The sequence below is a fragment of the Chelonoidis abingdonii genome, chromosome 6 (genome assembly GCF_003597395.2).
Source record: "Chelonoidis abingdonii isolate Lonesome George chromosome 6, CheloAbing_2.0, whole genome shotgun sequence".
NCBI lineage: Eukaryota > Metazoa > Chordata > Testudines > Testudinidae > Chelonoidis > Chelonoidis abingdonii.
The window spans coordinates 52704915-52721280 of NC_133774.1; the positions used below are offsets into that span (position 1 = coordinate 52704915).

The 16366-nt window shown below is 37.1% G+C and overlaps 1 protein-coding gene across 1 annotated transcript in view; it reads left to right on the forward strand.

The window, feature by feature from the left end:
* The window catches only part of MSH3 (mutS homolog 3), a 177753-nt gene that overhangs the window by 60551 nt on the left and 100836 nt on the right, over positions 1-16366 (forward strand). The window contains exons 10-12 of the mRNA XM_075067487.1: positions 673-784; positions 8017-8101; positions 8728-8837. Of these exons, the coding sequence (XP_074923588.1) occupies positions 673-784; positions 8017-8101; positions 8728-8837 (307 nt within the window). The remainder of the gene's footprint in view (positions 1-672; positions 785-8016; positions 8102-8727; positions 8838-16366) is intronic.

A 16366-nucleotide genomic window follows, 5' to 3' on the forward strand; every position in this document is an offset into this window, starting at 1 on the left:
CTCTATTATATCTCTGACTAAATTGGAGAAGAATGAGTAGATGTGGAATTTCACAAATTTCAAGAATGATGATGTGATCTTGAGAAGCGAGCAGTAGACTAGTAATAAAGAATTCTTAATATTTTTCCCCATCTGAAGATACTTTGAAAACTTAAATTCGCACATTGTGTAAAAAGTGAAGGTGTATTTTATTGCAAAATTTGATACTGTTGCTATTGGGGTGGAGTTAGAGTAGAAAGTAATAGGTAAAAGCAAAATTCTACTTTCATAAAGCAACTTTACAAAACAGGTCCTCATCTGCATGGGCAGTTGTGCACCCGTGCAGAACCAGTGCCACCTTCATGTATCAGTATGCAGGATCAAGGCCTTAGTCTGTAAATTTATTAATCATCTGGACAGATAATCAGCAATTTCTAGGGGAGAGTAGGGGGAACTGAGTGCAAAGTCCAGTATTTTATATCCCTATTTGCATTGGAACAACACAGAAATTCATAAACTGTGCTGTCCCAGTTTGTAGATATTTTGAAAGTTCATTTTTGTTGTTTTATAAACAATATTTTTAACACTTTCACAATAAAATCTTCTATTTCTACTTGACTGAATTGAAAAATAGTTAAACGCGTCTCAATTTTTAGTGACAATCATTTAACAAAGGAAATCATATTTTTGCAGGTTCTCAACTGTCTATAATCCTAAACTTGGATAAGCCTGTGATTTGCTCTTTGGCAGCAGTAATTATGTACCTCAAAGAATTTAATTTGGAAAAGATACTTTACAACCCAAGGTAAGTTATTTTATATAAATCTCAGAAAATCAAAATAATAATAAAAATGTGCCCTCTGTAAGGCCACACTTGAATCGCGGGATGATCTTCAATTTATTGTGGCTGAGTTGCAGACAAGACATGGAAAAATGCGGAAAAGTAATAATGGACCTTTATTAATAGCAGTAATTTGGAAAAGCCAGAGTAGACTTATTAGTTTAAGAAAAGCACTCAAGTATTATGTTGTGCTTGCTAATTTTTTTGATAGACATTTTGCTGCAACTATATGCTGTTAATTAAAAAAAAGTACAATGTTAAAATTCAGAAGACTAAAAGTCTTAACACAATTACTGTAGAAATCAAGTCCAGTCACTTTAGTGTTTTACATTTTACAGGCATTGAATGTTAGTGCAGTACTAATTGCATACTCAAAATGTATGCAAAATTCTGAATTGTGCAAAGTAAGCTAATTAAAATCAGAATTGTGGATGAAGCCTAATATTGTAGGATCTGCAATGAATGAATGAAGTAGGGCCTTAACCATCTGCTATTTTGTAAATTCTAGCTGGCAACATTCCTTCTACAAAATTAATGCACCTGATCTTTGTAAACATGATGTTCTACAGTTGAATTCCTAATTAACACTAACAAAACATCAAGTGATATTCAATAAAAATCATTAGAAATAGGAAAGAATACGCTTGTAGTCAGTAGTAATATTTAAATTGGCTTGTACTACAGCCAAATGTAATTAAAAACAAACAAGCTGCAGAAACTGATACTGTCAGGGGAAATGAAAAAGTTTGTTAATAAAGCCCAGACATCTTATCTCAACTTTTACTTCTATTTTGTGGACAAAAGTTGACTGCTGCATTTTACAGATTTTTTTTAATGAGGATGAGCCTCACCAATATTTTATTTTCCTGCGAAAATATTTCACGCACTTTATCTTTAGCTTTCTCATGTGTATTTAATGTATCCAAATGTTTATGAGCTTTTTGAGTCTGTGAATCTGGTCACTTACTTAAAAATTTAAAACACATTGACAAATCCAGGGAGTTTAGTGGGTGATACCGTATTGGTGAGTAAACTACCATGTAATAAGTTTATGGGAAAGACATTAAATGCATAGGCACCGACTTCCCCTCTAGTTGGGGGATGCTCAACCTCCGCCCCAGGTTCCACCCTCATTTCATCTTTTTCCCCCAAGTCCCCAGCCCTGCCCTGCCTCTTCCCTGGAGCGTACCCCATCTCTGCTCCTCACCCTTCCTCCTGGAACTTCCTTCATGCCACAAAATAGCTTTGTTCTCTTATAGAAATCTAGTTTCACTACCTCACTGTCTTGTAAAAGTAATGTGGGCAGGTGGACAGCAATAGTGGGCGTGAGAATAAACCAAAACACACAGAATACTTTAGGTTTAGTTGGTAGATTTCACAAATGACAAATATCCTTTTCACTATTGCAGACCTTATTTTGGAAAACTTAGAATTTTTATGCATTACAGAGAATTTTTAAAATCTGAATTTTAGAAGAGATGATATTTGGGCTTGTCAGTCTCTAACATTTTTCTAATATTGGGTTGATTCTCAACTGCTTATGCTTATAAAATATACATAGTGTGGAATAACATATTTGGATTTGGTTTGCTCCTACCAAGCCCCCCATTTTCCTCCATCCAAAAAATATACAAAATATTAACAACAGAACACTCAGCAAGCCTTGTAGATCTGATAAGAAAAAAAAAAAAGTCTTATATCTCCCCAACTCTAAATATCATCTCCCATACCAACATGCCATATCCCTCAAGCAGCATCTTAGTCACAGCACTCCAGTCTATCCCACAAATCAGACTTACCTGAAAAAAGCCTGTTGAAGAGGTAGGTACATCTTGTTGTGTGCAGAAGATCACCAAATATGAGTTCTCATAAACAAAGGAGCAGAGTGAGTTCTAAAGTCAAGGACCTGTCATTCTTGAAAGTTTTGTATTGCCATGGATGGTGTTGCCTTAAGTGCTTTGGATGATTTCCACGGCTGCAATAACACACAAAAGGCAGATGTTCTCTCAGATAGTGTGGACCCAAACCTATTAGGACTTGAAACACCTTAAATTTCACCTGGAAATCATTCAGTAGTACAGGTGCAATGTACTCTCAGTGTTAGACCTTGCTTAATAAGTGGACTGCCACATTCTGCACTAGGTGCAAGTTCCAAATTGAGTATAATTACAGAATGGGAAGGAAAAAGATTAATGTAATAGGTGATTCTTGACATAACAGGCCTGACCAGAATGTATGAGCAAAGAAAGCACCTGCATGGAAAGTTTAAAGATTTCCTGATATCCTCGAGTTACACTACAAAGAAAATGCATAATGTTGAGGTAACTGGTGATATTGAACTAAGAAACTTGTCTTCTGTTGTACTTTGTTGAAAGAAGTTAGGTCAGTAACCTATACTCCCTTGATTATCAGATGCAGAGACTCCCTTTCAGTAGCTACTTGTTTCCCGCGGCTCTTATCATTGTTAGTAACATGTTACGTATGGAAATATTGGGCCAACTACAACTTCAGTCATATTAAAAATAAACATTAAAGATGTCAGTAAAATAATCCATCAGGTTAATTTCAGGAAGGGGAATGCATTTTATGCAGCAGGTATCAGATTAAGTTATTTTCTGCAATTCTACAGGAAGCACATAAAATAAATGCTTCTGCCACACTGACAGACAACTTAAAATTGCTCAGAGAGTTCAGGTCAATGAGCATGTACTGATGCGTCAGTGAGCATGATGTGTGCTGTGAGATACAACTTTCAGTCTAAGAAGTTTATAGATCTAATGGAAGCAGGCTTAGACAAAGGAAACATTCCCTTGAGTTATGAAGAGTGCCTGCAAACTGCTAAACATCAGTTTTGACTGCTTAGAGAATCATGGAACTAGTTTTCAGAATAGTTTTTTCCCACATAAGTAATGAGGTGATTCTCTTGTTGTGAAGTACTCTAGATTTTTTATTACTCTTCAGGAGAGGCTTTTAAATACAACAGTGAATAAGGAAACATCTCTGTTACAGAGGCATATTATAATTATAATATTATAAGACTAGATGACCTTTTATTTCTCTGATTTCTATCAAAAGGGTGAATAACATCTAGCAGGAGATTTTCTGAGGCACAAAGGGCAGTTAGGCACAGAATTTTAATTGAAAATCAGTGGGAGTTGGGTGCCTAATTCCCAGTGGCGCATTTGAAAAACCTCTTTAGTACTTTCAACAGTCAAAGATCATGCTGGTTGTAATCTTCGTATTGGATAGCTTTTAGAGCACTGTATCCTAGAGTTTGGTGTTAGTTATTTGAAAGGAATTCATCAACTTCCAGAAAAATGTCCTATTTGAGTAATTTAGAGAGTACAGTGGAGACCTGTGGCCAGTAAATGATGCAACTTTCAGGATCTGCAGTCAGAAATATTTCATGTGTATGCATTGTGGATACCATCTCAAAATAGTTTACTTTCATAAACTAAAGAAGAGTTTTAAGGAGGAAAACTTCAGACTAACCGAAGAAGAATTTTATGCACATATGGTGAAATTCACCCCTTCTGCAGAAGGCCAGTACAAAGTCTATGCATGACTTAAAGTACCACTTAAGCTCTTAGAATAGGGTTTACATGGGGTATGCACTGTATACTGCACACCTTCTGTATGTACAGAGAGGGTGAATTTCGTTGTTAGTTACTCAGCAATATCTGCATTGTGCTCCCTTTTCCCTTATATCTTTCCTCTTTTTTCCATTTTGTAGAGACCATTACAGTTATGCAGAATGACACTAGCTGCCAGAAAGCAATACGCAAAGTAGTCATTTTTTTAGCCCTTTTTAGGACTAACTTTGTCGTCCCTTCTCCTTTTTCTTATTATTCTCACCCTAGAACCTTTGTGCATCTATTCTATCCAGTCTGCCTGTCCGAAGTGGTGTGTTCGGGCAAACAGAAGAATGAAAAAAGTAAATGAAAGAGAATAAGAGATTAGTGGAATGAAGATGAGGGACAGAAAGTGCTTGCCCTTATATGGGAGAAGTTGTCTAGGCAGCGTAATCATTTAGCCTGTTTGGATATTACCATATTAATAGAGTGACGGGGTGGGTCAGATACCATGTTGGTAGCGCTCACAAGTAGATAGAATCCCTGAAGGAGAAACCAGTCATTAGCCAAGACTGATGGTGGGATGTTCTCCTTCACTTGTCTTTTATTCCTAGGGTGCTATTACAACATCTGCCCTGGTGTGATCTGCGCCTATCTCTGAGCTCCATTTCCCCCACTTCCCCATGTTCTGGCTGTACTTAGGAGCCTTCCCTCTTTGCTTTCCTGATTTAACTACAGAGTTATTGTCATAGCAAATATCAGAGGAGTAGCCGTGTTAGTCTGGATCTGTAAAAAGCAACAAAGAGTCCTGTGGCTCCTTATAGACTAACATGTATTGGAGCATGAGCTTTCGTGGGTGAATACCCACTTTGTCGGAGTGGGTATTCACCCACGAAAGTTTATGCTTGAATACATCTGTTAGTCTGTAAGGTGTCGTAGGACTCTTTGTTGCTATCTCATAGCAGTATAGGCAATTGGATGGGGTGAACTGAGGTATCATCCTCCCTCTTTCACTTTGAGAGCCCTGTTCTAATTCAGGATAGGTCAGAGAGCGGTTATCCTGTTCCCTTCAGTTTTACACAGCCCTGATTCTCAAAGCTTCAGGGCCTGGCTGTCGGACTTACCCTTATATTCTGGGAATCCCTGAACTCCTGTACCTAGTCCCCATCCACATCAGGGTAACTAACCTTATGCCACTCTTCACTGGTGAGCTCAAGAGTCAGGTTGATTAAACACAAAACTGCCCCTGGAATTTGGGTCCCACATTACTCAAGCTTAGATCAGTACATATCCTTATCATACCTATAATGTGATGTTTCTGAGAAGTAAGCATGGCATGGGGCTTATGTGATGCTCTCTCAGGGAGTGCAGAACTATAGGACACTGTTATCTGTGTCTCAGGAAGAGAGAGCTTGCTTCCTGCCACACCAGTCTATCTGCCTCACCAGCAAACTCCTCGAGACACTGTGAGTCTTAACCTTGTCTTGCAGGCAACATTCAGTGAACACCTGTGTGACATTTTCTGGGATATAATCTGGAACGTTGAATAGCTATATCCCCTTAATGTGCTGTACTATGCTATGTAGCCACAAAGGACCTGCTTAGTCTCTCCATACCAGTGTCACCAGCAGTAGAAGGCCCATGGATGGTACCAGTGCCTCTTGCTCCTGCCTCACGATGTCAAGATTCTGTGGTACTGCTACCTAAGCTTTTGCAAAAGCCTGCACTCTCGAGAGGAAAACCTCCAGTGATTTTTCTGGTATTACTATCCATGGGCTCGGGCTACCTCTCACCAGACCCATGTGGATTTGCCACTCCATTGTCAGAAGTATCCCACTCTTCTTCTTTGTTGTTGGAGGTGAGGTCATCTGTATCCCATCCAGGATGGGGAACGTAACCTCTCATCAGAGACTTTGGGACCATGCGCCAGTGCAGCAACCTCCCTCTAAAGATCAATGGGCCAAGCAAGGATGGGTTCCAGGTGCATATCACTGGCTGTTCTGGATGCCATAGGGGCATTCTCCCTCCAGCTAGGACCCGTCCGCCCCCACCCCCCAGCTTTATTGCTCACTGTCATGGAGAGCACACCAAAAACATTGGCACTGAGTGCATCATTCACTGGTACCGAGCAGCTAGAAGTCACCCAGGCAGCTTCTTCACTGCAAGTCAAATATCAGCCACTACCCTAGATGTGTGCTATTGCCTATACCTCATCACCAGATGAGGTTATTGAGCCAACAACTGACTCACCACCAGAGGACCACAGGGTCTTATGAGAAGGGTGGCTTCTGTACTTGACACTGAGACTGAATACGTGAATGAAAGTGCTCACAAGTTGGTAGATATTCTGGTATTGGCAACCCCAGCCAGTGTAGCTCTTCTGATTTTATGGAGCCAGTTAAGGCTCTTTGGTAGACACCCACTTTCTTGCCTTCCATCGCAAAATGAACCGAGAGGAGATACTTCATCCCCTTGCAGGGGTTTGAACATTTCTGCTCCCGCTTCCACCCACCCGAGTTCTCTTGTGGTGACAGCTGCCATCGAGTGGGAGAGACAAGGACAACATGCTGGACAAAGAGGCACAAACGTTCCTCAGGAAGTCTGCAACTCGGAAATGCAAACCAACAGGAACTCCTGAGTTGTCGTGACTTCACTCTCTCTTGGGGAGTGTTCTAAAATTTCAAGACAAGTTACCAGAGAGATGTAGATAGGAGTTCACAGTCATGGTGGTAGATAGTAAGTTGGTCAGTAGGACCACTCTCCAGAACAGTTTGGACAATGCAGATTCAGCTGCTTGAACCATGGCATCAGCTGTTACTATGAGAAGGTGTTCGTGGTTGTTGTCATCTGTGCAATCCCTAGAGTCCAACAGACTATCCAGGACTTTGCTTTCAGAGGTCCCTAATTGTTTTCAGAGAAAAGGAACAACAGGCTTCATAACCTTAAAGAAAAATACTATTTCTTTCGTTTTTGTTTTTTACAGTGCAAATATTTGTAACAAAAAATAATGTAAAGTGAGTGCTGTACACTTTGTATTCTGTGTTGTAATAGAAATCAGTATATTTGAAAATGTAGAAAAACATCCAAAAAATTTATTATTGGTATTTTTTTGTTGTTTAACAGTGTGAAACTAGAGAAAGAACTGACAGGGATTTGTAGGGGATTTTAATGCATAACAGTTTTTGTTAGCAAAAGTTAGGCTAACTGTAACCCTAATAATGCAAAATTTGTAGAAGCAAGGATTGTGTGAGGCAAGTGGAAAAGAACTGTGTGAGAAGTTGTTTCGACCTTGTGTAGATAATGTGTAGATAATACGAAATGGAGCCTGGAGTCTTTTAAGTGAGAAAAACAAAATAATAGGATGACCTATGTATAAACAAAATGCAGCTGTTGCTTATTGTTGTTTGTAACAAGTATAAATTCTTGCTGTGATTGTTTACTTGTTGAGAGACCTGTTGAGATGATATTTATGTGCAGTTATTTTATTAGTATAGTTTATTTGATTTGCTTTCCATTTTTACTTGATTTTGCACCACACAGCCAATGTTTGTTTTAACATGTTTGTGTTTCACTGATGTCTCTTTCTGCACTTGCAATATGATGTCTGAAATGTTTTTTTCCCAGTAACTTTAAGCAGTTATCAAGTGAAGCTGAATACATGACAATTAATGGGACAACACTGAAAAATCTGGAAATCTTACAGAATCAGGTGAGGAAAATATAATACTTTATTGATAGTCTGACATTTTCAAAGCTGTCTATAGAATTTAAATATACTACTCTTAATGGAAGTTGTGCATCTAAATCCCTTATGCCCATTTGAAAATCTCACCCAGAAACTTTAAATGCTTTTAAATAGAAACAGTGTAAAGGGAGAAAATTTTCAGAGCCACAAATGGCAGGCCTCAACTTCTGTTGATTTTCAATGGGAGTTAAGGATCCCACTGCCACAGGTGCTGTTGAAAACCTCCTCCTGAGTCTGGAAGCTCTTGAGCAACTTCAGTCCAGTCATTTTAATGTGGTATTTTTTTTTGCACTGCCTCCATATCACTGGCTCATGCTTACAAACCTCATTTAATTTGTAGAATTCATCTCTATCATTTTATGAGGCTGTCTTGTGAGAAAGCATGCTTGCTCAAATAGGGAAAAATCATCTTAAATATCTTCTGACTCGCTGTTGAAGATATTTTACATAACGCTTTTGCATACAAGTGAAAATAGAGGCTCTTGTTTAATTCTGGTATTTGTAAAACTAAAGAAAATGCATTTTATTTAATACTTGGATTGGTGCAATTATTCAGTTAATAAAAAACAGTCTTGCTACTTTTACCATAGACTGATATGAAAACAAAAGGCAGCCTATTGTGGGTCTTGGATCATACCAAAACTTCCTTTGGACGTAGGAAACTGAAGAAATGGGTGACACAACCTCTTATGAAATCCAGGTAAAGTAACTCTTTATCTTAGAATTAGCCTGTACTTTATGAATCATAATGCTTGCTGAGCACAGCTTGATTTTTTCAAAAGATCTGAGGTCCGTAGAAAACGCAGGCTAGGTAATTAAGTGGTAAAAGTGTGATCTTCATGTTATGTTAAACTGTGAACATTGTAAATCTGTCAATTTCTATTTGCCACAGCACACACAAGACGGTTCTAATAACAATAGGAATTTAGAAATTGTCATACAGAATCAGATTAGTGGTCCATCTAGACCACTGTCTTTTTCTCTGACAGTGGCCAATACCAGACGCTTCAAAGAATAATCTGCTCATAGGGAAAGTTTCTTCCTAAGCCTGCCACTCTGTGCTTGGCCTGTGCCTTGAAATGCGAAGGTTTATATCCCTAATTTATTTTATTCTATTTAATATAACTGTGGATATTTTTATGTCATGTCTCTAAATCATGTGTTGTATAGAAAAGTATTGCCTTTTATCAGTTTTAATTTGTTTCCTTTAATTTAATTGAACATTTCCTTGTTCTTGTAGTATTTGACCAAGTAAATAGGAACACCTGATTTAACCTCTCTGAAAATACATTTTTTGTAATATCTCTAGCGTATTCCCTGTTGTTCCTCTCCTCTTTGAACTGAACTGTCTTGGTCTTTCTAATATCCCTTCATAGATCTTGTGTGGGGCCTCTATAGCAATGCTGGAATACAAATAAATACTAATAATGAAGTATTTCCATGCCTTCATCTGTTTTCATTGCCTGTCTTTGAACTTCCCCATTCCTTTTATATCTGCTGACGCTAGGATGTTTGGAACTGAACGTCACTCTTTTCTGTCCCATTCTTTATACAACCTAACATTTTGCCTGCTTTTCTGACTGCAGCTGAAAATTGAAGAGTGGTCTTCACTGATCTGTTTTGACTGGGCTAACATAAACAATTTTATTTTATCTGGAAAATTACTCTCCATTTGTCTCCCTTTACAGGTTTTAGAATGGAAGCTTGCGGTGTCCCATTGTTATCTTTGCTTTTTTGCTAATTGACCATTATTCCTACGGTATTCTTCGTTTTCTGTCTCAGCCAATTTCTAGTCCATTATAGTATTTCACCTCTTAAACCACGACTGCTTAGTTTCCTTGTTAGTCTGTAGTATGAGATTTTTGTCAGGGGCTTTTAAAAATTACCTCATCCAGTTCTCCACTATTTTGCTGGCATGCTCAAAAAACATAATATACTAGTGAGCTTCTTTTTTTCCTTTACCGAAGCCATGCTGGTTGTCATATTCCTTATAGGTATTGTATAACTTTTTTTTTAGTTCAACCAATTTTTCTGATACTAACGTAAGGCTCTCACTGGCCTATAATTCCCAAGGTCACCTTGAACGCTTTTTTACAAAAGTAGATATAATATTTAGTACTCCCCAGAGGTCCAGTGTAGCATCTGATTTTGATAAGCTATATATTTTATGCCTGACCTTTTCTGATTAGAAAGGGTGGATGGACCTTCTGGACCTCACCTGGTGTAAAAATGAATCGTGGCATATGACCATATTAATATGATATATCAGTCATAGTATATTTTATTAAATTAGTTTTAAAATAGTTACTTAATTTCTTTTGTGGCACTTCAGGAGCCCCACATCCTGTTGGAAATTGCTTGGGTGGTTGTCAGCAGAGGGTGCCAGAGCAAAGGCACTGGCTCCACAACCGCTGCAGCCCTAAGGATTAAAGAGGGAAAAGGAAGAAACACATCTGTCTGTTCTTCTTCACGATGGTTTGATAGTGGTGGGACTAGTATGAAAAGCAGGAATGTGCAGCTGCTTGGAAGTTTAAAGACCAACTTCACAGCCTGAAACAACCTAAGTTCTCTCCTGCACTCCAGCAAAACCAATTTTAGTAGACTGCAGTCCTAGTCTCCACACTCCTCCCTGGTGCTCTTTGATTTGACATGGGAAAAGAACTGGCACTGAGAGTCTTTCCCTCCCCAGCTCATGTCTCTCAGTGTGGAAGGAAGTCCTGTGGTCAAACCAGTAGATCACGTTTCTCTTTTCAAGTGGAGTCGCAAAAGAATTTTTTTTTTGTTTCTTCATTTCTGACTGTGTTTCTTAATTCCATTCCATTTTGTACTATTATTTACAGTGACATGCACACAGGTGCATGCAGAGAAATTATAACCGGAACTCTCTTGTTTGTTTTTGTTCTACTGTATTACAACATATATTCCAAACTTCAAAAACTCAAAAGTTTCCACAAAATGGAATTGTCATCCTCCCAATAGCTCTAGTGAGAAGTCAAATGTAAGGTCATTTTGAAATGTGGTTGGCATATTTTGTGCAGAGATCTATTATATTGTATATGGTGAATATATTATTATAGTGGTTATATAATTTAAGTGTATAAAAGCACTTAGAGCTGTGAATAGGTGCTTAAACTAGAAATTAAGATAAATATACCATACCAAGTGATTTTTAGTTCAATATGATTATTTTATGGGGTACTGTAGAATCTCTGGCCCATATGTGTGAGTAGCATTGCATTCAGTGGTGGTTTGATTCTGAAAGAATTGAAGGGGTTCTAGATTTCAAGAGTATGTACATGTTAAAGTGATCCAGGAATATGGTAAGAAGAAAGATAATGTCTTTGGTATGAAAATGGAGAGTGAATTGAAAGATGTTTGTTTCAGGCCCATACCATAAATGTGAGTGATGGTTAGGAAGGTATAGAAACAGAATTCTTAGGCAAAAGTGAAAGAGGATGATGGATTAATTAATAGATCTGGTGTGGTGTGGAACTGAAGAATGGGAAAGTTATAGGCATGATTGATGTTGGAAACATAACTAAAATATATTCTTCTTATTTATCTAAGGGTTTTGTGTTAGTGCCCATTACCATAGCACCTGAGTTAATAGATTGGCATAGGTGAGTCCCTAGTGAGCTTTGTGGAGTCTTTGGCTCTTCTGTCTGCCTAAGCTGTAGGAAACTTGGGTAGGGTTTTCCTGAGGAAGTGCTGGTGTTTGTTGTAAATACCATTCCGCTTTTGGTAGGAAAGATCCATCAAAGAGGATCGTTGTGGAGCATGACCCCAGGATGTCCAGGCTCTCTGGATTAGCCTAATAAGTTTGTTCCATGCCTGGTCTGATTGAGAATGCACTATGTTTGGCTGTAATGTGCTGTGTTCTGGGTTTTGAGATTTGCAAATAGACGGAGATGCAGTCTTTAACGTAGCCAGAATTAATATAAGAATCAAGTCCTCAAACTGGAAGCAGAAGTGGACTGTGAGCTAGAACAGGAACCAAGCACACAGGGAGTTTTCATAGTGGCCCAAGCCAGTATATTTTTTCTTTATATTTAGTTATTTTTTCCACTGTGGTTAGTTGTAAGGTTTACAAGTTTCATAAGATATGTTGGCATAAGTGGATGAAAATTATAGAGTATGTCATGTCTGAATTTCATAAATGTGGCATTCACAAGGGTTTTGTCATTACAGTCTCAATTGAAAATACTGCCTGGATATTTTGGAATTAATGAGATCTATGCCTGAATGCTGTTTGGTACTACTGACCAGACTGGAGGGGGAAATACTAATGTCCTGACAGCACTAATGCCCTGACTTTTGAAGAATAGCAAAATCAGCAGTATACACAAGTCTTCGTCAAACACTGATGCATAGAACAAATTTGAAGTTGGTAGAGCAAGATTGCTTTTATTTGAAGAGACATACTATAGAAATGGAAAGAACAATTTTCCCTGTAAGAAAAACTTTGTAGTTTTCAAAGTTACCTAACTCAAAAACTGATTGATTAAATTCAGATTCTTCTCACCCAAAAATTATAGTGTGGCCTAATATACTAGAACTGAGAAGTTTCAAACTAAACGTATTGAGTGAGTAGAGAGGAAGCGGATAAAGTGGAAATCCAAACTTAGCGTTACAGTGGAAATATTTTTTCAAGCTTAACAGCATCATTGCTCCCTTGACTCCACAGTAAGACAGCTGGGCAGCAGAACAAGTTTGTTCAAAGCTCACTAGATACCCATTTTAATGAGTCTCATTTTATGGGAATACTTTAGGAATAATACTATCATCCTGCCATAGGATTTAATGGGCTAAATTTTCCTCCTAATCAAAAAGATTCTGTAGCATCACTATCAATATTAAGTACATAAGTGAAGGTTATAACATATTTCTGAGATCTTAAAGTCTGTTATTCTGATGCAACCGTTTTCTCTACTAACATGAATTTATTCAGTTTGCTAGCTATGTTTTTGGTATCATTGTGCGCTGTTTCTAGCTTTATGTAAATGCAGTAATCATTCATTCATTCATGTAAGCTAACGTAGCTAACAATTCCCTTGTTTGGCACAAGTGGCATAAATACATTTTATTTGTTTTTGAATATAACCAAATGTGCTTGATTATCATTTGGATGTTTTGCACATTCTTTTAACAGATGTGGCGATAGAAATTCATAAAACTTGCATATTACTAGTAATCATTTTAGATCCATTCAAGAATACTGTGTTATCAAATGGCAGCACGTTTTAGTTTTTTAGGGTAAAAATATGTTTTAAAAAAGTGTAATTGTAAAAATGAGAGATGTATTAGATTGTCTTTCTTTGTAGAAAGAACAGGTGAACAGAACTAGAAGGGACTAGATTAATTTGTTGTTAGATTACACTGTAATTTCACTGAAGTTCCATAGTAATTAAGGTATGACCCCGCCTTTGTTGTACTTCTTGATACCTGACATTGTCACTAATGCATATAATCTAAATGTTCACTAATAACTTAAAGTAATTACAGGATAAATGCTATGTAATTCCTGGGTTCGAAAGACACTTGTATTAAGTACAAAACCAGAGAAGTGGTAGTAGTAATTCCCTTACATAGTAAAATACCTAGCTGTTTGAATTAGTTATAATTACAGGTATCAAAAATCATAACCACATTGTAATTACACTGGAATTGCTGTGTAGCTAAAGTGTGATTAGTCATTGTATTATTAATCTATTATTATTTGCTATGCACTTAACACCGAAAAGTGCTTTAGATGTTTGACTTCAAATTATGTCTTAAATGAACAGAAAACTCCTTTTGTGAAAAAGAAATGTAACTTCACACAAGCATAAGAAAAGATTAAAGCGAACCAATTTTGTGCAAACCACAAACAGAAAAAAACACAGGACAATTGAACTAGTTTTCTTCCACTAAGACAATGTGTGTTTCTGGGAAACATTTTGTTCCTTATTTCCTTCTGAAACAGAAAGAGTAACATCCCACTATTTTTAACCCCACAAACTATTAAGTAGTTTTATTCAGTAAGCTATGGTCTAAAGAAACATCAAGAAAAATCAAAAAGAGGGTAAGCTGAAAAAGGTGTGAATTCATTAGTCAAAGAAATTGTAAAGTAAAGCCACTAACAAATTAAGATATGGAAAGTCTTTGTGTATGTAAAACTAGAGATTCAAAGTGAGGAAACAAATTCTCCTACAATCAGACTAAGTCTGAGGACAGTCAAATCAAAAATATATTGTTTGTCCTATTTGGTGCTCCTTTATGACGTATTTAAAAAGGCTTTAAAAACCCCATTCTTTTCTAGCCTTCCCTAAAAGGGAATTAAAATTATCAGGTCCTGACTTCGCTCTTTTTGCTGGAGGACTTTTGGCAGTTACAGATCAAGATCAAAACTTAAACTGCACCTCTCCCAATACTCCATTTTAAGGAAAAGGGATATTGAATATTAGATTTTTTGATTATTTCACCAGGAAGAGGGAAGGTAAGACCTGGTACTTATGTAAAAAACAGAAGCCTCTAGTCTATCTTTGTCATGGACTGGGATATCGGCAGCCAGGCCTAATGTTTGAAACAATGGGGGCTGATAGAGCCATGCCTAGTGGTCAGAGCAGAGGCATTCAGAGCTGGAGTCAGAGCCAAGAGGAGGGGCTGGAACAGGGCAGAGGCAAAGTAGGGGTACAACTGGGGACAAGGCAGACACAGGAGAGATTAAAGCTGTGGCCGAGTACCTGCTGGCCAACTGCTACAGCTGTGCTTAAAAGGGGTCATGGCAATACCACTCTGCTGATAAGGCAATCTGGTCAATTAGGGGTTTCAGCTGCAGCTAGTTAGCCGATCCCAGGCCCAGCTGCAGACCCTTAGTCCAGAGAATATTAATGCTATACATCATAATGTGCACTGACAAATATTTTCTTCTGTTTTGCTGTTCACGTCTAACTGTTCAGTTATGTGAGTTTAAAATTCAGATATTTTCTTCACCTAAATGGAAGATTCGATTTTTTTTATTTGAATTGTTGTTAAAATTGCCAATATTTTACCTTTATGACATAACCTGCAGAAAGTAGCATGTGATGTTTTATAGGTTAATGTGTACCAAACTTCTTGTACTTTGAATTGTACTGATTGGTTGATTTAATTTTTTTTCGAGTCGGCTGTGATATGGCAGATCCTAGTTTAATACATCCACTGTACATAGTTTGTGATCATTTCTATGCTGAAAGAGCCCAAGTTATTTTGGACAATATAGCGTAAGTAAAAAGAGTCTTCTGATAAATTCTTTATCTGAAATTATTTAACTTCTACATATATATAAGATAAAACCTTATATGAAAGAAAGTTGCCCTGATTAGTTATATTTTAAAGTTCAGTTATACCATTATGTTTTAAACATAATTTATTGCAACCCACATATAAAAATTGCAAGTCACATACAAAATGTAATATTTTAACTTTGCTTTATATAATGTAAAAGTTAGAACTAAGCTGACATATATCACTGGTAAGTAGGACATAATTTAAAAAATTTAGTAAGTAACTCAGTGTAGCACATTCCTGTGTGATGCCTTTAAATGCAGTATTATACAATGTGGACTTTTGGGAACCAAATTCACAAATACTTATTTAGTTATTCTTTAGTTTACTGGACCAACTGCATACCTTGTGGTAGTATAAAATAAGAATATATTTCAGGATTTGATCTTAACCAGTCCCTTTAAAATACTGAATTCTTTCTAAAAATCAGTTGATTAGAGATTTTCTCATGTTTATATAGTTTACAGAACAGTTTCAGCATTGTATATGCTGTATTGTACTGCACTTGAATGAAGAGATTTATCATAAGTTATTCTTCCAATTTAATCGGCTAAATTATTCTATCTTTTTGTTTTGGAAAAATCCCGTTTAAAATTCAGATTGGAATTCAAATTGCTGACCTACTTGAGACTTTGTGAAAAGGACAGAGGAGTGTGCAATTGAATAAAAGACCTAAATAAGTATTTTCTAACATGTAGGATAATTTTACATCATTCAGTAACGACTACTTTCTTTGCAGGTTATCAACAAACTTTAGATTTAGGTTTTACAGTGATAGAAAGCTTATGCAAGTGGTTGTACAAATATAAAAGCAGATTAAGAACCAAGACATAGTGTTGACTATTAATATTCATCTTGGAACAAAATTCTTCCAACATGGCTTAATACTTGATAATTCTACTCTGTTTCTTACTTTAAAAGAGG